Raw genomic sequence first — 23,195 nt, forward strand, 5'->3', positions numbered from 1 at the left:
TTTGTATATATACATATATACACATACATATATATGTACAGTGTTGGTCCAGTAATTGGCAAACTCCCATTTACTCCCATAAACAATAAATAAAAGTAAATAAATAACAAGCAAAAAAAAACAGTTAAGTTCGGCCGGGTTAAACTTTTTTATATCCTACACCATTTGGAGAGTAACTCATGTAAAAATAGTCTATTAATATCGAATGTCCGTTACCGTTACATGGGGTCTGGCTTTTAAGATAACATGAACCTATATGGACAAGGTTCTGCCACAGTAGGTAGGACGCATTTTTAACTGTTACTACTAAATTTTACACCATAACGTTACAAACTGAGGCTAAAATGAACTGATTCTAAAATACCGAATGAGGAATGTACCATAATATGGGGGCTGCGGGAAAACGATTTCCACCAAATTCGACGTATTTCCTTATACGCTAAATTCAGTCGGATGTACCAAAATCAATCTATTTTGGCGTGATATTACACTTTTGAAATCGGACGAGGATATACATATATGGGAGCTATATATCAAAACCTGAATCAATCTCAATAAAAAAATTGACAAGGGTATTTCTAGACTGTATTTTGTACCGAATATCATTGTTATGGAGTGAATATTGCAATGTGTTAGCTATAGTTATATCTGAGCCGATTTTCACCATGTCTGGTACGATTATTACCAATTTCAATAGGGATTTGTCCTTGATCAAAATGTTACCCTTTTTTGGAGGAAAAATAAGATATGTTACCCTTATTTTTTTACCCTTTCTGGGGCAGGTATCAGGAAAAGTGGGTCGCTACCTACCGTCCTACAACAAATCTTGTGTTAATAGAAATATTGGAAAGTGTGAAGTTTAGAATGAATCGGATACTTATTTCGCATCTTATGAAGTGGGCGATATACCCCACCTTGTGTTAGTAAAAATCGTATTCCTTTCCGTTGACGCGTTATGTAGGAGGTACCAGATGAAGCCGTCTGTTATATCCGTTACTCATGTCGGTTTTAATGTCGGTAGAAATATTGCGATATGTGGACTGATATCGCCCAACTTCGAACTCGATCCAAGTATGATAATAGTATTACGATGCAGCAATTTTGATTCAGATTGGATACTCTCTTCGAGACGTGTCGTGTGCACCAGCCAGACAGACAGGCCTGAAATGGATTTGGTCCAAAGAGACAAGTTTTTCTTTTCTCTTCAAGAGCGTAAACAAACAACTCGCTCGGTATACTACCACGTGAACACGCCACATACAGCTAACCATGGGCAAAAAAAGAAACATGCCAAATTAAGTTCCATACACGAAGTGTTTGTCCTTGGGATTTAGTGTCATGGCAAAGGCCAAGATTACAGGAAACTGCAATCTTTTAAAGGTGGGGGATTCGAGGTAACAATACATCTGAACCTACATACTTCTCCGTAATAATAATCGTAGGCTCAATTAAATACTTGTGTAGTTTGTTACTGTTAGCTTAGTACCATTTGCGTTCTGGGTCTATGTTCCATAACATCCAAATCTGAACTGATTTAAATACAATTTGACAAACTTTATTCTAGACCACATTCCGTCACACATTCCAAATTTCATTGAAATCGGGGATAAATAGCTAAAATATATATGAGAGCTAAACACTAGTCTTAGCCGAATGCATAATAATTGTCAAAATTATTTTTATACTTCTAACAGATCAGTAGATATATACATACAAAATCCAAATGTTTACCTCCGATTCTTATGCTATATCTCTAGTTCCAAGTGGAATTTTTTAATTTCAAGCAAGCTTTTTTACTTTCAAAGAAATTTGCAGGAGATTTTTTTTTGCGGTTTTTAAATCCTTAACTTACAAACATTCAAATGAACAAACATGTTCCTCTTTTTAATAGAAATGTAAATTTGGTACCAAAAATAGTATGATTAATAAACTTAAATGGAAAAAAGACATTCCTTAAATAGTAAAATTAAAGCGCTGGATTCCAAATCACACTTAGCAGTACTAAATGTTTCTGTACCAAATGGTACTTTCTTCGATAAATGTTTAAAAAAACTAAGGTCATTATGGATTATATCCCTCTTTCCTATCAACAAATTTTTCTCTCCATCGATGTCATATTGTTCCACTTTGTGTTAATGTTTTGTCCTTTTTTCTAACAGAAGAATAACCCCCAGTTGCGCATGAGTTGTTGTTGACCGATTGAAAATCATATTTTCCAAATTCACTTAAACTATATCGAGACGAAGCATGAACACCAAAAAAACTCAACGGAAATTTATTGCAGCATGTCCAGAACCAAATTCTGCCGAAATTAAAACAATTTAGATAATATTTAATATTTTTCAAGGAAATTCGAAAAATTATAATTAAAAAAAATATTCATTTATTTCAGACAACTCGTGTGTAAATGCATGGACACGATGAATATTAAAGACAAATCTGTAGATATTTTGGAACATTTGCCTTATCAGGTATGAAAATCATATAATTTATTGATTTTTTTTTAATTTTTGTAGTTATTCGATTATTTTTGACAAGCATTAAATTCTTTTGCAAAAAACTTTAATTTTTATGATTGATTTTTTATGAAATTTTCGAATAATTATTTGATAAAATTATACAGGGTGAGATGAAAAAACTGCAACCAACTTCAGATTGCTTTCTAAGCCAATCGGTCCGACAGTTGTTAAAATTATTCCAGTCACAGCTCATTATATTGTTTACAAGCGTACAAAAGCATTTTGGTGAGATTTTTCCAGAACAACGGTTATTCGTGATGGAATTCAAGCGTGACATTGTGATTTCTTTATATTTGCCTGGAACACCACAAGTGCTTATCCTTAGAGCAATCCAGCATTTATATGTGAATAAATATTTTGTGTATTGTAGCGGTAGTGTAGCTCGACGTCCAGGAAGTGGAAGAGGAAGAAAACAGCAACATCAGCAGAAATGGTTCGAAAAATAAAGAAGCGACTTGATCGAAACCCGCATCGCAGTGGCAGAAAAATGGCTCGTGAGCTGAACACATCGCAACATTCCATTTGGCAAATATATGACCTCGGGATAAAGCCATTGAAATTCCAAGCCAAGTGCAAGAACTTACACCGCAACAGAAAGAAAATAGACTCAAAAGAGCTAAAGAGTTGCTTCGCTTGGCCGAAAGTGGTGAACTGCCGAATTTGGTTTGGTGGTCTCCGATGTAAATAAACAAAATGATCCTGTTTACTTGCCAAAGAGTTCAGCTGAAAATGTGCACCTCCGTGGCATCACAATAAATACCGAATATTATCGCGAGAATATTCTGGAGGGTATAATAAAGCCTTGAGCACGCAAACATTTTGGCCGCAAACCTTGGACATTCCAACAGGACTCAGCACGCGCCACCCATGAATGGTTACAAAATGAGGTTCTTCGCTTCATTTCCAGCGCACAATGGCCACCAAAATCTCCGGACACCATTCCGTTGGACTATGTGTCTGGAGCATTTTGGAAAGCAAGGTTAGCACTAAAAAATACCAAAGTGTCGATCACCTCAAGCAAGCGCTTCGCCGGGAATGGGCCAAAATACCGCAGAGCAACATTCGGGCAGCGGTTTCACGGTTTCATTGGCCGTTTTAAGGCCATAATTCGTGCCAGAGTTGACCAATTCGAACAAATCTAAACTTATTCTAAAATTTGATGTTATTTCCGACATTTTTGCTTTCATTCAATAAAATTTAAAAAAAAATGTAAAAGTTATGACGTTTGACTTTGTTGCAGTTTTTTTATCTCACCCTTTTCTTTTCTTGCTTTTATTTTTTATATATTTTTTATTAATAAAAATTGCTTTCATTATCTGTTTTTTTAGAATCGGTTGTGAATTTGTTGATTTTAAGACCAGATCCAATCATCCCAGTTATTAGACTTTTAAGGTGAAGTATTTCAAATCAATAAGATCTAAAAAATAATCATATATTTCTCCATTTTCAGAATTAAATATAATTATTAAAAATAACGCATTTATTGTTCCAAGGACAAAGAGGGATTTCAACAGAAAAAAAGAATGGACCAAAGAGCAGAATTGCCGGAAAGCTCTCGCTCGGAACAACTTAGTTTAAGTTAGCAGAAAGAAAATAGACATACAGACATACATACATCTAAAACAGATATCTTACAATTAATACTTTTAAATGTTACAACAAAGACTTCAAATGCGCAACAGAAATCAAAAATAAGACCAACGAAAAAAAATTATAGAAGAAAAAATATCATTCATCAATTTGGAATGTCCCAATTCCAATTGAACAGAATCAGTATTATAAGTAGGGAGAGGGGGACACGTGGGGACGTAATGTGGATTTCTCATTATTTTACTACCCCGCCGTGTACAAATGTATTACTATGCAATACATTGTCATTTGGTACCAAAAACAAAAAAACACCACAAAACGCACCCACTCACGAAGGACACTAACCGAACTAACCTGTAATTCATTCTCAGCAGATATTCACGGTCGAAGGTGGTTGGGAACACAGTTTAGAACAGAAAAGAGCCAGTCAACAACTTGGAGTCTTGAGGAATTTTGCTATCACCACCTTTGACCACATAAATCTTAAGACATTGTGATGATATTTAAAAAAATTATTATAACAAATTATATTTATTGTATAATATTAAGTTATTAATATTAGTCAATTTGAATGTATAAAAATATCCCACGTTAAAGACAATAATAAATTTTTAAAATTTTAGAATAAACAAAAAATTAGAGTAAAATCTGTAAGTTCGGCCGAGTCGATCTTTGAATACCCTCCACCATTTGAATTTAATTTGGCAATTTTCAAAAAATAAAATCTGTCAAAAATTCTGTTAAAATCTTTAAAATACCGAATGTAGCCGTTATATTAGGATACATACGGCAACTTTTGTCACAAGTCATTGGAATATTCAAATGCGAAACTTGAAAAAATCGGTGAATAATTTCGCTAAAATCATCAAAATACCGAATATCGGTAGCTACTGTTATATGGGGGATTTACGAAGACGTGGCTCTGCACAGACAATTTTCTGTCTTAGGCTGTAGTATCCATTACGAATTTCAAATATCAAATTTGATGCAATTCCGGTGGATAATGGCGCTAAAATCATAAAAATACCGAATATCGGGAGGTACTGTTATATGGGAGCTATACAAAGACGTGGCCCTATACTGACAATTTTCAGTCATATGCTGTATTATCCATGGCGAACTTCAAATACAAAATTTGAAGCAATTCCGGTGAATAATGGCGATAAAATCATCAAAATACCGAATATCGGGGGGTAACGTTATTAGGGGGCTATATCAAAACGTGGATCTGCACAGACAATTTTCTGCTTAGGCTGTAGTATTCATTACGAATTTCAAATACCAAATTTGAAATAATTCCGGTGGATAATGGCGCTAAAATCATCAAAATACCGATATAGGGAGGTACCATCATATGGGGGCTATATCAAAACGTGGATCTGCACAGACAATTTTCTGTCGTAGGCTATAGTATCCATTACGAACTTCAAGTACAAAATTTCAAACTATTCCGGTGGATAATGGCGCTAAAAGCATCAAAATACCGAATATCGGGAGGTACTGTTATATGGGGGCTATACGAAGATGTGGCCCTATACAGACAATGTTCTGTCATAGGCTGTATTATCCATTACGAACATCAAATACCAAATTTGAAAGAATTCCAGTGAATAATGTCGCTAAAATAAAAAAAAGAACCGAATATCGGAAGGTACTGTTATATGGGGGCTATACGAAGACGCGGACCTGCACAGACAATTTTCAGTCATAGGCTGTGTTATTCATTACACACTTCAAATACCAAATTTGAAACAATTCCGGTGGATAATAGCGCTAAAGTCATCAAAATACCGAATATCGGGAGGTTCTGTTATATGGGGGCTATTCGAAGACATGGACCTGCACAGACAATTTTCTGTCATAGGCTGTAGTATCCATTTCGAACTTCAAATACCAAAGTTGAAACAATTCCGGTGGATAATCATATGGGGGCTATATCAAAACGTGGATCTGCACAGACAATTTTCTGTCGTAGGCTATAGTATCCATTACGAACTTCAAATTCCAAATTTGAAACAATTCCGGTGAATAATGTCGCTTAAATCACTACCATTATATGGGGGCTATATCAAAAGGTGGACCTACATGACCGTTTTTTAATACCAAAAGTCCTGCAGACATTATAAACATTTGAGTAAAACTTGATCAACCTACTTCATTTCTTCCAAACGCTGGAGTGATTTCCACCGAAGGACAAACGGACGAACATCGCTAAATCGACATAGAATTTTATGCTGATCAAGAATATATATACTTAGTGGGGTCTAAAATGTATATTTCCAGGTGTTACAAAAGGAATGACAAACTTAATATACCCTCCATATTGGTCTTCTTAATAGCAGACCAGAAGGTCTTCTTCATAGAAGGCCAGAAGGTCTTCTTCATAGAAGGCCAGAAGGTCTTCTTCATAGAAGGCCAGAAGGTCTTCTTCATAGAAGGCCAGAAGGTCTTCTTCATAGAAGGTCAGAAGGACTTCTTCATAGAAGGCCAGAAGGTCTACTTCAAAGAAGGCCAGGAGAATTTCTCAAAGAAGACCAGGATTTTCTCATAGAAGACCAGGAAGTCTTCTCATAAAAGGCCAGAATGTCTTCTCATAGAAATCCCGAAGGTTTTCTTCCTAGCAGATCATAAGTTCTTGTCATAGAAGGCCAGAAGCTCTTCTCATAGAAGGCCAAAAGGTCTTCCTTATAGAAGGCCAAAAGGTCTTCTCCATAGAAGGCCAAAAAGTCTTCTCATAGAAGACCAGAAGGTCTTCTCATAGAAGACCAGAAGGTCTTCTCATAGAAGACCAGAAGGTCTTCTCATAGAAGACCAGAAGGTCTTCTCATAGAAGACCAGAAGGTCTTCTCATAGAAGACCAGAAGGTCTTCTCATAGAAGGCCAGAGGGCCAGAAGGTCTTCTTCATAGAAGAGGGCCAGAAGTTCTTCTCATAGAAGGCCAAAAGGTCTTCTCCATAGAAGGCCAAAAAGTCTTCTCATAGAAGACCAGAAGGACTTCTCATTGAAGACGAAAAGGACTTCTTATATAAGGCCAGAGGGTCTTCTCATCAAGTATCTACTTTTTTTGGGAAACTTGATTTTAGAATATTCCTAAACAGACCAGTTTTTAAATTCCACATCGAAAATTCATACGGTCATGTAGAGCTTCTCTAAAACTAGTTCGAGTTTTATTATTGTCGTTCTATTCTATAAATAATACAATAAATAATTTACGTAAGTACATTAATTATGTCAAAGTATTGCTTACAAGACTAAAGGAATTATTAAAAAGTTTCAAATAAAAATATTCGATGCACTGGAGCGTTTACATTATTAAGGCATACATTTAAAACTTAAATTGTAATACAGTCATTGGGAAATAATAAACATTACTTTGGCTGCCTTCGCTCGAAACCACCCGCCCTACAACACTATGGTGGGTTCATCTTCTACAGATTTGGTATTCTTACGCCGGCGACTGGACTTAATTTTCGATAGAACACTATAGGCTTGTTGAATTTCAATGAAACGTTGATTGGCTGCAGCCCGCTGCGACTCATCCTTAACCTTATCGGGATGGAATTCTTTGGAAAGTTTTCGATATGCACTGGTTATCTCGGCCTGTGATGCTGTGGCACTAACACCCAACACCTTGTAGGCATTTCGCTCTCCATCAACATCCATTGATTCGAAAATCTCTTTCCATGTTTCATACCAACCATGATGTTGGGCATAGTTATACGTATCCTGCAACGCCTGGGCAATATCTGTCCACCATGCTGAGGCTAGGAAATTTTGGAATGCTTCATGTATGGGCACCTCGTTGCCATCTTCATCGGAAATGGTGCCATTGAAGTACAGGAAACAACCCCACAATGAAAAGTAAATACAAAGGGCTCCAGTAAATGTCAATGTCCTTTGCATGGTGCTGCGACGTTTGGGTGGTGTACGCAACCATTCCTTGGAGAAATGATCAAAGACCAATGCAGCAGCCAGCGAAGATATCAGCAGAGTGTACGTCTCATCATAAATGAAGTAGCGCACAGGATAAGCAGCAAAGGCTGCCAGAAGGCAATGCCACAGTACACCTCGCTCACGTCCAATATTACCCACCGTCCAAACACCCAAGGCAATGAATACGGGTATCAGCCAGTGAAGAAATCCAAAATCAATACCAAAAAATATCGTCTGGGGTATGGCCATTTCAAACAGCTGGCCAAACAAATAGCCAATCATTACCTCGCCCACAAAACGTCTACCCGAATAGGGAGGTTTTCGAAAATGTTGCAATTTCTTAACAAATTCTTCTATGAAACGGGGATCTTCATTGGCATCACGCACATAACCGGGTATGGCAAATATCTCAAACAGCCAGCCAATACCAAAGTAACCACCCAAAGTACACCACCACACGAAGGCATGACGATCACGGCGCAAATAGATGTGATGAAGGCCAAGAATGCCACCAAACAGCCATAGAATGTAGGCAATGACTATTGATTTCTGGGGTGGCAAGGCATTGACATTTACTTTGGATTTTCCATTTTGTTGCTGCACTTTGCCGTTCGACTGCAGTTTTCCGTTTTGTTGTACCTTGCCATTTGGCGAGGATGTCAGTGTTCCATTTAGTTTATCCTTTGACATGTTTTTATTTTTTGTATTTCTGAAATGGAAACAAACTCAATTTTTTAAATATTTTTCTTTTTGGTTTTTAATGTTTTTAACCCATCACCACCATGCCTTAGAATTAGAGATCCTTAATTGTAACACGACAAAATTTAAACCACATACACCAAGCACACATTTTATTACATAACATAAAACATATTTACATATAGAAGGAATAGTAAATTCTTCAAGTTTCAAGCCGTTTACTAATTTTATATTGGATTAAAAATAAAATGTGTTTCGTAATTTTTACTTTTCCTTAAATTAAATTTGAAAATATTATTTTAAGAGAAATTGAACGAGGCCAAAAAAGGAAAGTCTTAAAGAAAGGCCACGGTACCCAGCAAGGTAGTACATGGGCCTCTGGCTCCCCCAAAGAGGTTACTTTTCCGAATTTTTGCCCAAATGGTTTCAAAATGAATTTGTAGGTATGACACTGATCAGGAATACAAATGCATTTCGAACCATTGTATTCAAAATATGAAGAAAAATGACAGAAATGTCGACATTTCGGAGGGTGCTAGTGCCCTCACCCTGCGTACTTGTCGCCGATACACAGTGATGTAAAATTGGTATTTACAGGCTTAAAATACAGCCATTGTTTAGGTTAGGTTTTAGGACTCGGGACCACCATAACTTTGTAGAAATGACAGGAGAAAAAACTGGAGGAAAGTGAAGCAATCGTTTTAAGATCAGATCAGAAAAAAATTATTTAATTTAATAATTGGTAGGTTTCCAAATCGAAGGTGTCTCCTTCTAGCCTTGAACGGTTTCTAGTAATTCGGTCTACAGTTATACAGGGTGAGATGAAACAACTGCAACCAGCTTCAGACTGCTGTCATATCCAACCACTGAATAAATCTTTCGAGTCTCGTACCATCGCTCGTTACCGTGATACTGGTGCTTAGCCCGTCGTCAAGGAAGTGGACGGAAGAAAACAGCAACATCAGCAGAAATAGTTCGAAAAGCAAAGAAGCGACTTGAACGAAACCTGCGTCGCAGTGGCCGAAAAATGACTCGTGAGCTGAACATATCGCAATATTCCATTCGGCAAATATTGAAAAATGAACTCGGGATAAAGCCATTGAAATGCCAAAAAAGTGCAAGGCAACAACAAAATAAACTCAAAAGAGCTAAAGAGTTGCTTCGCTTGGCCGAAAGTGGTGAACTGCCAAATTGGGTTTGGTTCTCCTAGGAAAAAACATTCGTTGTCCAGCAGTTTGTAAACAAACAAAATGATCGTGATTACTTGCCAAAGAGGTCAGTTGAAAATGTGCACCTTCGGTTGGCCACCAGAACTCAAGCGCCGGCCACGGTCATGATGTGGGCCGCCATAACAGTGGATGGTCGCTCTCCGCTCGTATTAATCGACCGTGGCATCAGAATAAATTCCGAATATTATCGCGAAAATATCCTGGAGGGTTTATTAATGCCTTGGGCAAGCAGACATTTTGGCCGCATACCTTGGACATTCCAACAGGAATCAGCGCCATCGCACTCAGCACGTGTCACCCAAGAATGTTTACAAAATGAAGTTCCTCGCTTCATTTCCAGTGCATAATGGCAACCAAAATCTCCGGATACCAATCCTTTGGACTATTGTGTCTGGGGTATTTTGGAAGGTTGGCAATAAAAAATACCAAAGTTTCGATCACCTCAAGCAAGCGCTTCGCCGGGAGTGGGTCAAAATAGCGCACAGAAACATTCGGGCAGGGTGTGACGGTTTCATTAGCCGTTTGAATGGCATAATTCGTGCCAAAGGTGGCCAATTCGAACAAATCTAAACTTATTCTAAAATTTGATGCTATTTGCGATATTTTTTGCTTTAATTTAATTAAAATTTAAAAAAATTGTAAAAATGATGGCGTTTGACTTTGTTGCACTTTTTTATCTCACCCTGTATATGTTTAAAGCGTTACTTTTAAATATCTTATGTTAATATGGACCATGCACCAATTCTTTGTTAACAAAAAGCAAATAATAAATGTTAATATAAACCTATGCAGCACAAAATATATACAAGAGCATTCCATGCATTTGAATAGCTGTTTCATTAAACAACCAAGACTGATTATTTCATCAGACAAAACGGAATATGTCTATCATGCTTGACATAATTTTGTGTGGAGACATAACATATAACAGCAACATTCATTTCACGCAACTGCAGTTTAGTGACACCATTATAGCTGTGATTTTTTTTAGTCTTGGGCTTTGCTTTGATAAAAAAGAGGATGAAGCCCGCTGAAACACCTTTTTATGAACTCAGTTAGATTTTTTAACCAACATTGGAATATGTAGGAATATTGCCTTTCAATTGGATGTAGGAGACTCAATGACCCAGATTTTAAATCCAAAGCTACAAGAGATATTGTTTTCCAATTGGGTGTATGTTGTCTAAAATAACAGATCTGCGTCTAACGAATTGAACGTTGTTATGAGAAATACATTCAAAATTAAAGTGCCACTAAACTGCAGCTGACCCACTAACTTAAAATAAAGAAAATAACATCCAATAAAAATAGCCAAATAAAATATTTCATTCCACTTACCTTGGTGTCCAATTGGGAGAAGAATGAAAAACTCCAATAAGAATATTATCCAGCAACAACTGATTATTCCAGATTATCTCTTGACTTCTTTACAAATTTCCACTTGTTTCGTAGCTTGTTTCTTGGTCGATTGCGTTGGAATTCATTCAGCACTTACTATCATGCGCCCGACTTTCTCTTTTCACGTTTTGTCTGTCTGTCTGTCCGTCGTAATAGTAGTAATACGTGCTTGTGTGTATGTTCAGACGGCTGGCTTTCGGAAGACACCAAAACAAAGCAAGTCTGATCAAGAGTTTGTCTTCTTACGGTTTACAAACAACAAAAAGACACGTCAATCCCGGCAATAATGCAGTTGAAGTTTTCTTGTCGCTTTTTATTTTGTTAAAATATATTTTTCATTTATGAAACTCACGTAAATTGTTTAAGAATATTTTAATTGTTATTTCGTTACTTCTTTTAAATTGTAATTTTTCTTTTGTTTTGTTGATGCGTCGACCGATTTTCTTCAACACTCACAAAAAAGCGTCTTTACTCTTCAATGTCCCCAATGTAAATGCCGCCGTTGCTCTCAATCACAATAGGCAAAGACTTAAAAGTTCTCTCACAAAGAGAACTTTCTCTTGATCTTGGCTTGAAATATCGATAACAATAATCGAATGGCGGGAATGTCTTATTGGAACGATTGTTGTTGTGGTTAAAAGAAGACAAAAAGGAAATATAAATAATTTCGTTTTTGGTTTATAATTTAAATGCTTGTCAATAACAAGTTTTTATAGAATACAGTGATCTAAATACACTTTATAATTTGGAGAGTATATTGTTTATTTTGTAATTTCGTTTGCCACACTTCGGAACAGTCGTTGGAGACCCCATGAAGTACATATATTACTCGTTATTTTAGCCATATTATTCAACGGCAGCGTTTTAAATTTCATATTTAATGTAAGCTGTAGATACCAACAGAGACAGACATGTCCTCACCCTGCCGAAGATTATTTTTGCCACATTTTTCACGAAATTGTTTCAAACTTGTTATATGAAAGCCGCATTAAATGAGGATATATCAGTTTGAGGAAATAATAAAAATTGAGCTTTTGTATTAAAAATAAAATCAAAATGGAAAAAAATAAAAAAAAAACAGAGCCTGCCCTCTGTGAGGTTTGAACTCACGACCCCTGGTTTACGAGACCAGTGCTCTACCACTGAGCTAAAAGGGCCACAATGCAGCTTTTGTCCAAGTGTTCACATGAACACTTGCCAAAAAACCACCAACACAATTTCATTCCATGGACTATCAGTTTTTTTCCAGTAATGGCATTATTTTTATTTTTTATTATTAATAATATGTATTCTTCTCAAACTATGTTTTTTTATTTCTTTCAATGTTTTTTGCAAAAATTCAACTTTAATTGCAATCCACACACACCCGATAACACATTTTGGCGGTGATTATTCATTCACAATGAATGATATCCGGGTTGATATCATATGTTACTTAGGGAGGTTCACATTAAGAGTTTATTAATTTTTCATAACAAATTAATTTTTAAACAAAAATACAAATTAAGAAATGAAATAAAAGAAATTATATTTAAATAATGAAGTTAATTCATATTCTCCAGAAAGTTCATAAATGTTTTTTTTTAATATTTTGTGAAAAATTACTCAATTCTTATTTTATTACTACGTTTTTTATTTGTTGCTTTCTTTTGATTTCGTTTACAAATCAATTTTCACACCCACCCAAATCATATGTACGTCATTATACTTTCAAAACTTAAACTATTTAAATACCGCGTCTTACAGGTTTCGGTGCGAATAAAATCTTTGCCGGTTTACATAACTCTAGATCTGTACCAGGCCGGACAGACAAACACAACATTATCTCAACGGACGATGCCTCGGTCCAGACAGAATGTGATAGCAAAATTGTTGTCCTCAACTTTACATTTGTCTCATGTGCACCCTGTTCGGTCATGATCTTCTTAAAGTCCGACAGTTTGGGGACCACAGTATGAAGATGTTGATCGGGATATTTAATTTTGATACGCATATCATTCTTTTGCGACTCCTGAAGGTTATCGATTTCCGCCACAAATGGTAGGGCGGCTATGAGCCCTGCTGTCACCTTGATAACATTATCCTGTGACATTTGTGGACATGGTTCCAAAATATTCGCTTCACACATTTTTATACTGACATTTGGCGGTGGCATTTGCACAATGGATGGCTTCTGAACCAAGGGTAAGATTTCCCGAAATACTTTACCCGGTTTGGGATCAACAATACTGGCCAACTGATTTAGTAAATCTGTTGTCAGGGCATCCGGTTGAAATTCTTGTTTTTCATCTAGGAAGTTGCTAATGTCGGAGGCGGTTTGTAGCAACATTTGACACGGGCCCAAGGCACTTTGGGAACGATCTCGAACCACAAGAACCAGATGGAGGGCTGAGGCTCTCAAACATATCTGTTTGACCAATAACATATCACCATAAGTGAGGCCGGAGAAGATATGTTGTAACTTGAGGCAATTGCGCACCAATTGGGCCAGAGACTCCTTCAGTGGCGCCCGACTGTGTTGTGAGGTGGTACACGACTGCAGCTGTTCAATTTGGATTTGGGCGGCCAAAAATGTTTCCAAAAAGTTGGCGGTTCCTAACATTTCTGGATCAATTTCACCCAGGCGCTGTAAATAAAAAACAGAATTAGTTTGCTTCCAATTTGGTTGTTTGAAACCCCTACCTTTAAATTATCCTGAGCTGTTTTCAGCAGCGGCACCCTACGCTCCTGGGTGGGTATGGTAAAAATATCATTGATATGGGCCAGCACAGTTTCCAAATATTCCCTGGAGTTGTTGGTGCTACCCAAATCATCAATTGGTTTCTTGGTTGAAGCTCCTTCAATGGGTAGAGGTGGTACCAGACTCGGCATTGCATCCCTTAGATAGGCATAATGTTTTAAGGTTACATCGGGAAACAGACTAATTATGGGCACCAAACTGGCAGCAGCATTAAACAGCAATATCAAAATACACAAATACGAAGGGTCTTCAACATCCCGCTCTGCGCTATCGAAAAATGGATGATCCTGTAGCAGATGTGAGGTTACAGCCATACACAAATGTGGATGTTTCTGACCCACTTTACGCATACATCCAAAGGCCGACAATTTGTCCTGGGGATATTTAGCCAAAACATCCAACAGCTTCTGCACCACCATCAGCAGACAAGCCTGTGTGGAGACACGACAGGCACCCAACATGAGATGTAAACCTTCTCTCACCTCTACGGAGAAATCTTCCAAGGAGGACAACATGATTTCCAGTTGATCTTCCCGCAACACAATATGACGGGCTATGGCTGTCAAACTATAAATGGCCTTGAGGCGTACCTCTTCGATTTCATCATTGAACATGTCAACCAAAAAATCCAAACATGTTACAGCAAAGTCAGGATGTTTCAAGGCCAGCTTACACATGGAATCCACTGTGGCAATACGCACCTCCATAAATTCATCCTCCAGACCATGGACCAAGGCACCACATGCTCCACTAGCTATCAAAGATATGGTTTTTGCATCCAAATGTTCCTGAGGGGCATCATCAGCCCACCGCTTACCCGACGACCATTCCCCCGATGCCACCAATTGGGCTCCCCTTTCATGGGCGGTTTTCTTGCGCCTCAAGTTACTCATTAACTTTTTGTCCAAAGTTTGATGTAAAAACTCCGAACCAACCATGGTCATTTCACCCAAATGCTGGGCAGCCTGTACCCGTATTTGTATGGACAAATCACACAGTGCTCCACACACTTTACTAAAGGCAGCATCAATGAGACGCATTTCTTCATCGTCTTCCGCTGTACCACACACTATCATGTGCTCGGGATGGGTTATGCCCAATTGTAACACTAACTGCAAGGCTTGTTGCCGGACACACTCATAATCATCTTGCATGGCATCAACGGCCCTTTGATAAAGTGATGGTGACAGCACCGCTCCCCGTTCCCCCAAACATAAAATTGATCTCAGACTTTGGGCCCTTACACCCGAATCCTGGGAATCCGCATAGTGACCAATGGTATCAATGACCCCCTTTTTAGCATCACTCAATGCCACAAATGAAGCCAACACCATCAGAGCATTCTTTTGCGTGTGATGTGACTCCGATGACAGCTGTTGTTGGGCAAAATGTGCGATCTTGGTCAAATGCATTGTGGGTAGGATTTTCAAATTGTTCAAACCAATCTTATGCAAACTGCTCAAGCCCTGAGCAATAACCTTCTGGGACTTTTCATATTTCAGCACACCAATGATTTCGTCTATCAATGTATTTACCACTTCCGAAATGCGTACCTCCGATAAATCGGCCAATAGGCCCAAGATCATAACCCGTATCGTTGTGTCACCATCACGTTCCTGGCGAAACAGTTCGATAAGTTTATGCACGGCTTCGTGTATCTCGGGCAACTGGCAATCGGTCAAAACCAATTCGTCTGCAATCTTGACAAGAACATCCAATAACTCTTTACTGTTCTGCGGTGATATCGTCTCCAGTATATTTAATGCCTGTTGCAGCTTTCCACTTGTGGCATTTTTTGTTGTTTGTATGCGTATCTTTTTGTGTGGCGGCTGAGAGCCAATTTCTACAGTTTCCGTAACCGAGAGAGGTCTTTTGGTAGCCATTTTGGGTGTTCGTTAAACCAAATTTTATTTAGATGGTTACTGCGATTTACTTTGCCTCCTTAAATCTAGAAACACAAAATGTAGCATCTGCTACAGCGGCGGACATTAATTGGGTTAGTATTCTTTTCCTGGGGTTTGGTGAAGACCTGACCGATTAATTTTGCAATGTTTATGGGTGTTTCACGCTTGGTTTTGCAAATGGTTTATGTTGTCATTTATTTTAAGCCACCCTTGCCTGTTTCAATTGTTTATTGTTTTCCTTGATATGTTGGCTGTCGGATTTGTTTTTTCAAAGTTTTTTTAAATCACGCACAATCTCCTAGATATTTATATAAAAATTTTTACACGAAATACGATAAATAATTAAATAATTAAGAATTAATTAATGAATTAACAATTTACACACCAAACCGTCGCCACCGACGCCACCGGGAGAGTGCAGTAACGAACAAAGGATACTTGGCAGCACTGAAAAGAAAGACAGCACAGAGAGAAAATCGAAATAAAGATGGGAATCAAAACAGAAAGGCGGACAACACAAAAGGAATCAAAACAAAACGGCCGACAACATATCTTAAACATCTGTTGCATCTGTTGCTGTGTTGTCGGCCGTTTTGTTTTGATTCCTTTTGTGTTGTCCGCCTTTCCCTTTTGATTCCATCTTTATTTCGATTTTCTCTCTGTGCTGTCTTTCTTTTCAGTGTTGCCATATTGTAGTGTCCTTTGTTCGTTACTTCTTTTTCTTTTCTCGGTGGCGTCGGTTGGTAATTCATTCAATTGATTTTAATTTATTAATTTATTAATTAATTATTTAATTTCGTATAAAAATTTATATATAAATAATTTAGAAACAAATAGAACAAATGTGTATATGTGTGATTTGAGATTGTGCGTGATTTAAAAGACTAAAAAAACAATAAACAAAACCCGACCGCCAACATAACCTCCAATTAATGGTCCATGGATAGAAAAGCCATATATGTGTCTCCAGCAACTCGAGAATATTTTTCCAGCTGTATTTATTTGTACCCTGATTCCAGGAAAGTATTTTTTCTTGGAGGACGGATTCCCTGGCACGGATATTGACTCCAAACGCCCCAAAGGACGGGAGTTTTCCAGAGCAATACATTGGATACATGAATACGCAATACCATCAGCACGGCACGCACATTTGAATTCAAATATAGGAAATTGGAAATTTGTGAAGGAGAAGGGTAACTGGCAAAAGGAACAAACGAGAAGACCCATAATTCGATCTGCATAGAATCACACACATTCTGAGTCGATGTATGTATGTCCGTCCGTAAACAACAGTTCGCATTTGTTGCCCTATCCAGATGAAATTTTGCTCAAATCGTTTGTTTGACCCAAGGACGAACCCTATTGAAATTGTTGGAGATAATCTGTCAAAATTTAGATATAGCTCTCATATATATCCTCGTCCGATTTGCCTTTTATTGTGCATCAAACGTGTAATATTAGCTCATATATATATTCCTGATCAGAAAAAAGTTATTGTACGATAGCGATGATCGTCTGTCTGTCTATCTGTCTGTGGAAATCACGATAAAGTCCACCTTATTTAGTTAAGAGCTTTGAAATGTAGTTTAACCAAGTCCAAACAACCAAATCTTGGAAATCTTCGATTCAGGTCCCCCATATAAATCGGTTCAAGTTGTAGTTCCCATATATATATCTTCAACCGATTCCGACTAAATTACTCCTAGAAACAAGTACGTCAAATTTGGTGAAGATCGATTCAAATATAGCCATAGCTCCTTTTTTTTTTTTTTTTTTTTGATTCTCTTTCTCCTTCTTCGTCATGGTTGGCAGGTATGCCAAATTACTAGGTTATAGATTACTTAATAATCATATTCTTTGTTTTGTTTATGTTTCTGCTATCTCACAGAGAAAATCAGAGTTGAAGATTGCATTTGTGAATGAAGTTTGACAGTTCGACGAAGTTTTCTGGCGAGAAGGTTTTTAAAATTGATGGTAAGTCCTTGTACCTTTCGAAGATTTTAAATTGTTTCCTTTCGTTACAGAATTTTGGGCAATGAAAAATTTGGTGATCCTCACTTTCAGTGATTCCACAAAGTGTGCAGATGTCCGAGGCCTCGACTTTAATGCGATGTAAGTATATTTTGCCGTAAGTGTGTCCAGTGAGTAAACGATTTATTAGCTTTATATTACCAGGTGACATCTTTGAGCCAGTGAACCAGTAAGATTTTGGTGGTGTGTTGAAGAATTGTGAAAAGTAAGTGCCCTTAGTTTCGGATGCATCCTTGTACTTATCTACCCATTCTTTCCATAGATGATCATAAATGGCAGAGTATGCGTCTGTAATTGAAGCATTGGTGGTGATTATACAGCCAGCTGTGGCTGCGTGTTTGGCGAAATAATCTGCGAGTTCGTTTGCTGGTATACCAATATGCGAGGGAGTCCATATGAAAATAAGAGATTGTAAGTTAGAATTGTTTATTTTGTGAATTATGTCGTTTGCTAGATAATTATGGTGTGTGTTTGTCTTGAGTGTAAGACAGGCATTTTTACTGTCCGTAAGAATGACTGCTTTGAGCGTGTTTTCCTCGATCATTATATCAATTGCTTTATTTATGGCATGTAGTTCTCCCATTAGAGAAGAGGTTTTTGATGTTATTCTGAAAGCATAATTATGTTTCATTGATATGTTGCAGACCGCACAACCTGTACTACTGTCTGTGACTGATGCATCAGTTGACCATATGGAATGACCCTGGTTTTTTAAACAGACTAGTTTTTCTTGAAGAATTGCTCTAAAAAATTCATTGGACTTGGAGTATTTTACTGCCTTAAAGAGATCATCTAAAAAGCTTATTTTCTTTGAAGGTATCCTTTTTTGATTTACCATAGTTCGGTCAAGGATGTGTTTAAATTTGTTGTAGATAAAACCCAAACTTGTTTTTACAGAGGAATCTGTGGTGATGCAGTTGTACAGCGTATTGTTATACATTTTGAATTTTATTAGTTCTTTAGCTGCAAGATACTGAGAACGTTGTTCAGGAGGAAGCATAACAGCCAGTGCATAGATGTTGTGTATTGCTGTGGAAGGGGTAAGTCCAAGGCTTCTTCTAAGCATTTGATTTTGAAAGCTAGTTAGCTTTTTGTTGAGATATTGTGGCATGTGGGCCATAGATGATATTGCGTATTCTGTCTTAGAGAACACTAGGGATTTTGTTAGATTTATTGATATGTTTGGGAGTAATCCGTTTTTGGCGTTGTTTATCATTTTTAATGCGTTTAGTGAGTTGGTACAGGAATTCATTACTTCATCATAGTGTTCCTTTAGCGATAGACTGTTTTTAATTTATCTTCCCAGAAATTTTATTTTTTCAACAGAGTTTATGTTTGTATTTTGTAACTTTATATTTGGGATTTTACGGGGGCCTTTTGCTACATACATGACGAAGGTTTTATCAGGGTTGTATTTAAGATTCAAGCGGGATAAAATGTGGTAAAAATGATTCGCTTTATGTTGTAGATTTTCATTTGCCATTTCAAATTCCTTGTCAGTGGATAGTAAAATAAAATCATCCGCAAATTGAAATAAATATGTGTTTTGATCTGCAATTCCATGTAGACCAAGCGTATATATATTAAAAAGTATTGGACTTAAGCAGCTGCCTTGAGGTAATCCATTATATATATCTATCATTTCATTGCCCATAACAATTGTGCGTTTTTTAAGAAAGTTTATTGTCCAATCTTTGATATCCTCCGGGCAGTTTATCTCGGACAAAATTTTATAAAGAATTAATAGATTTACGCAATCATAGGCCTTTTCAATATCTATAGACAGTAGAATTACTTTTTCTCCTTTTTCCTTGTGATAATTTATTGTGTATAGTAAATGATTGATACACATGGATGAAGAGAAGTTTTTCCTGTATGCGTATGTGTTGGTCGGAAGAATATCTTGTTCCTGAAGAAATGACTGTAATCTTTCTTTGATCATAAGATTTATAATTTTGAGAAAAACTGATATTAATGATATTGGTCGAAAATTTGTGAATATTTCCAGATCTTTTCCTTTCTTTGGGATTGGAACAATTTTGATTTTTCGCCAATTTTCTCTTAGTTCACATTTTTTCCAAGCTGTATTCATTGCTTGAAAAAGATTATATTTAGATGATTCTGATAAGTTATTTATCATCTCATATGTTATGCCATCTAATCCTGCTGCTGAAGGTTTTTTCTTTCTGTTTAAGACAGATGAGAATTCTTCCATTGTGAGTTCGACGGGTGTTCTTTGCGTGTTTGGAGGGAAGGTAATGTGGCTGTTGTTCAAGACTTGATCCCTTAGGTGTATTAAAAATATTTTGTTGTTATTTTCGGACCATTTCCCACCGTTATTGCATGACAAACTGGTCTTACATCCTTTTACCAGACGAAATAATGATTTTGAGTTAGGCTCCATATTTAAAGTTGTAATTTTTGATTTAAAAGATTGTCGTTTTGCATATTTTGTGGCGTTTTTAAAATTTTTAATGGCTTGGAAAAGATTAAGGGCATTAGTGTCATTGCTATGCAAATCATATTTCTTTTGCGCGGCTACTTGCAATCTGAATTGTTTTTCGACAAAAGGGTCCCACCAAGGTTTTGGATTTCTTTTGTTATCAATAACATATGTAGCTTTTTTGATTTCAGCTTGCATGGCGAAGTTGATTTCCTCGAAGTCCGGATTTAATTTTAATATTGCAAGATTTCTTATAAGCTTTTTTTTCGCTAAGAACTTTTTGCCGTGGCAAATAGTATCGCTCAATTTGAGAATTATTGGGAGATGGTGACTTCCTCCAATTATTGTTTTTTGAACTTTCCAAGATAGTGACAGAGTTGAGTTGGTAAATGATAGATCTAAAACAGATCCTGTATTGTCATTGATTCGTTTTTTAAAAGTGTAACTTCCATCATTTAAACATCGAAAGTTTGAATAGTCAAAAAATTCTTTAAGCATTTTTCCACGTTGCGAATCAAAAAAATCACCAAAGGCCGAATGTCTAGCATTAAAATCGCCACAGATAAATGTATTTGTATTAGAGTTGAGGAAGGATGTTATTTTTTCAAGTTCATTTTTAATGGTTATGCTTTTTACGGAATGTGGAAAATAGACAGCAACTAAAGTGAGATTATTGTTTAAATTAGTGGTTTGACAAATTAGTATGTCAAGTGTTGATTGAAAAGAGATTCTTTTAAACTGAATATTTTTCTTTAAAATTATCGCGACGCCACCATAATTATCTTTTCTCTTTTTTGAAACTATATTATAATTTTGAAAAGTTGTTGAATTTTGTTTTTCATCTATATTGAAAATTTCACTCAGGAAGCATATATCGATGTTAAGTTTTCTTAAATGGAAGTCCAGAGAGTTTTTGTTTTTTTTAAGACTTTGTATATTGTATTGTAAGATGTTCATGGATAATTGAAAAAAAAAATTATTATTATTTGTTTGCAGTTATTTTAGATTGATCACACTTTATCTTTTTCAGGATGTTACTAATTGGCTTTCTTCATTGGCTTCTGATGTATATGGGCTTTGGTTGTTTGCTGATGCTGGAATGACTATTTGTTGAAATTTCTTTAAAACATCAAGACCTTCTGTGCAGTTAAGAGACGTAAGTATTGTGGACATTTGCCTTGAAAATGATGCTAATGCTCTTTCTATTTCAGTAACTTTAGAAAAATTTTGATGATCAAATACTGCTTTGGTTGGATTTACATGAATTGGGCTTGCAATGGCATGTTGATTTTTCGTTATTGGAGCCGCAACTTTGCTATATTTAATACTTGTAATTTTTTTGTTGATTGCATCATGTATATTAATTTTTGGAGTCCTGTTTGTTAAGAGAGGCGGGAACTCATTATTAAAATCACGTTCAGAAAGAATTTGGAAACGATTTCTTGTTTCTGGGTAATTTTGGAGAATCTCCCTTCTAGATAGGTTTGTTAGGGCCATAATGCTGCTAATATTTCTTTCAGACTTCCACTTCAAACAATTTTTGGAATCTGTTGCAAGATGATCTATTTTGTTGCAAAGTATGCATCTTGGAGACATGCATAGTTCTTTGCAGGTTGTTGTAGAACGACAATCTAAACATCTATTTTCCTTACTGCAATTTGTAGCACATAGAATTTCTTTTCCACAGCTTAGACACTTCTTCGTCGACCTGCAACGAAGAGCAATGTGGCCTAAACGGCCGCAGTTTAAACACAGCCGAACAGGTGGTACATACAAGTCCGGTGTTATTTTTGTTCCACACATATATATTTTCGTAGGAATTCCATCAAAAATAATACCAATCTTTATAGTTTCTGTGGGTACGATTAAACCAGAATCATTTTTCCTAGTAAAGCGATAAATTGAGACTACTTCCATACATTCATTGTTTTGCATAATTTCTTCCTTTATAATATTTGCAGAAAGGCACGTAGGTACATTTTTGATAATATAAAAACGTTGAACAAATCTCTCTGGGATGTATGCCTTTAATCCAACAGTTTTTAAATTGGGATTTGTGGCAAATAAGTTGGCAGATTCAAAATTGTTGAACGTCATTCTAAAAGTGTTATATCCCACACACTTGCAAGCATAGTTAGTGAGATTGATTTGCTTTAGACGTATATACAAATGGAGTTCGCAGTTTTTTCTCCTAGAGCTGATTGGCGTTTCTGACGACACTATGACATAAAATGGCCCTGGATGGTTTGGTGTATACAGTACATTTCCATCATTTAGCGAATTGTAATTGTATTCGGTGTCCATTTTGTCCGTGGTCTGGGATGAAATTATTTTATTGGTGTTGGTGTTTTTTATTGGTTGGCCATTATTGTTTTTAAAACTTTTATTACATTCCTGGTTGAGAGTTCGAAGCGTGCAGAACAAAAGGAACAGAGCTGTGAAGAGTAAGACAAATCAACTTAAAAAAGAGAAAAATAAAAAGAAGAAATTGTGATATTTGAAAAGTGATTACTGTGGAGCGTTGCTGTCTGGTTTTTTCATGAAACATATAAAAGCAGACTGCTGCAATTCTGTTTGGTGGCAACAAGTAAGAAAATTATAATCAACGTGAATAATAAAAGAATTGGCTGTATTGGTACTGTGGAGCGTCGTTTTATATTTTTGTGCTGCGTAATAGAGCTGACATTGCTGCAAGTCGTTTTGGTGGTA

General features: G+C 36.6%; 2 protein-coding genes, 2 long non-coding RNA genes and 1 other non-coding gene across 6 annotated transcripts in view; 2 read left to right on the forward strand and 3 right to left on the reverse strand.

Moving 5' to 3' along the window:
• Positions 1–11,969, reverse strand: part of LOC101889241 (dnaJ homolog subfamily C member 22) — a 201,861-nt gene extending 189,892 nt beyond the window's left edge. Inside the window, exons 1-2 of one of the 2 annotated variants that reach the window (XM_005183222.4) lie at positions 11,309–11,866; positions 7,249–8,751 (exon numbers count right to left, since the gene is read on the reverse strand). In XM_005183222.4, coding sequence (XP_005183279.1) covers positions 7,512–8,732 — 1,221 coding nt within the window. In that variant the 5' untranslated portion in view covers positions 8,733–8,751; positions 11,309–11,866 and the 3' untranslated portion in view covers positions 7,249–7,511. Of the gene's footprint in view, positions 1–7,248; positions 8,752–11,308 lie in introns of those variants that run through there. The other variant, XR_009342090.1, reaches the window with a different exon arrangement.
• LOC101889414 (uncharacterized) lies at positions 2,338–4,730 on the forward strand. The gene is made up of 3 exons (XR_225575.4): positions 2,338–2,471; positions 3,848–3,911; positions 3,970–4,730. It is a non-coding gene; the product is annotated as an uncharacterized LOC101889414 (long non-coding RNA).
• A 484-nt stretch (positions 11,970–12,453) lies between the features above and the next one.
• Positions 12,454–12,525, reverse strand: TRNAT-CGU (transfer RNA threonine (anticodon CGU)). The gene has a single exon. It is a non-coding gene; the product is annotated as a tRNA-Thr (tRNA).
• A 432-nt stretch (positions 12,526–12,957) lies between these two features.
• Positions 12,958–16,538, reverse strand: LOC101889066 (integrator complex subunit 4). Its single transcript, XM_005183221.4, has 3 exons — positions 16,398–16,538; positions 14,051–16,310; positions 12,958–13,994 (listed from the first exon to the last, which is right to left on the reverse strand). Exons 2-3 carry the CDS (start codon positions 15,989–15,991, stop codon positions 13,095–13,097), a joined length of 2,841 nt encoding a protein of 946 aa, XP_005183278.3. The 5' UTR covers positions 15,992–16,310; positions 16,398–16,538; the 3' UTR covers positions 12,958–13,094.
• A 48-nt stretch (positions 16,539–16,586) lies between these two features.
• LOC131802233 (uncharacterized) lies at positions 16,587–16,993 on the forward strand. Its single transcript, XR_009342105.1, has 2 exons — positions 16,587–16,755; positions 16,840–16,993. It is a non-coding gene; the product is annotated as an uncharacterized LOC131802233 (long non-coding RNA).
• The last annotated feature ends 6,202 nt before the right edge of the window (positions 16,994–23,195 follow it).

Source organism: Musca domestica, unplaced genomic scaffold, assembly GCF_030504385.1.
Source record: "Musca domestica strain aabys unplaced genomic scaffold, Musca_domestica.polishedcontigs.V.1.1 2, whole genome shotgun sequence".
Classification (NCBI taxonomy): Eukaryota; Metazoa; Arthropoda; class Insecta; order Diptera; family Muscidae; genus Musca; species Musca domestica.

Coding starts and splice junctions, on each gene's coding strand:
- LOC101889066 (XM_005183221.4), bottom strand. CDS start 15,991: ATGGCTACCAAAAGACCTCTCTCGGTTACGGAAACTGTAGAAATTGGC. Junction 13,995..14,050: donor CAGCTCAGGATAATTTAAAG/GTAGGGGTTTCA, acceptor TTTTATTTACAG/CGCCTGGGTGAAATTGATCC.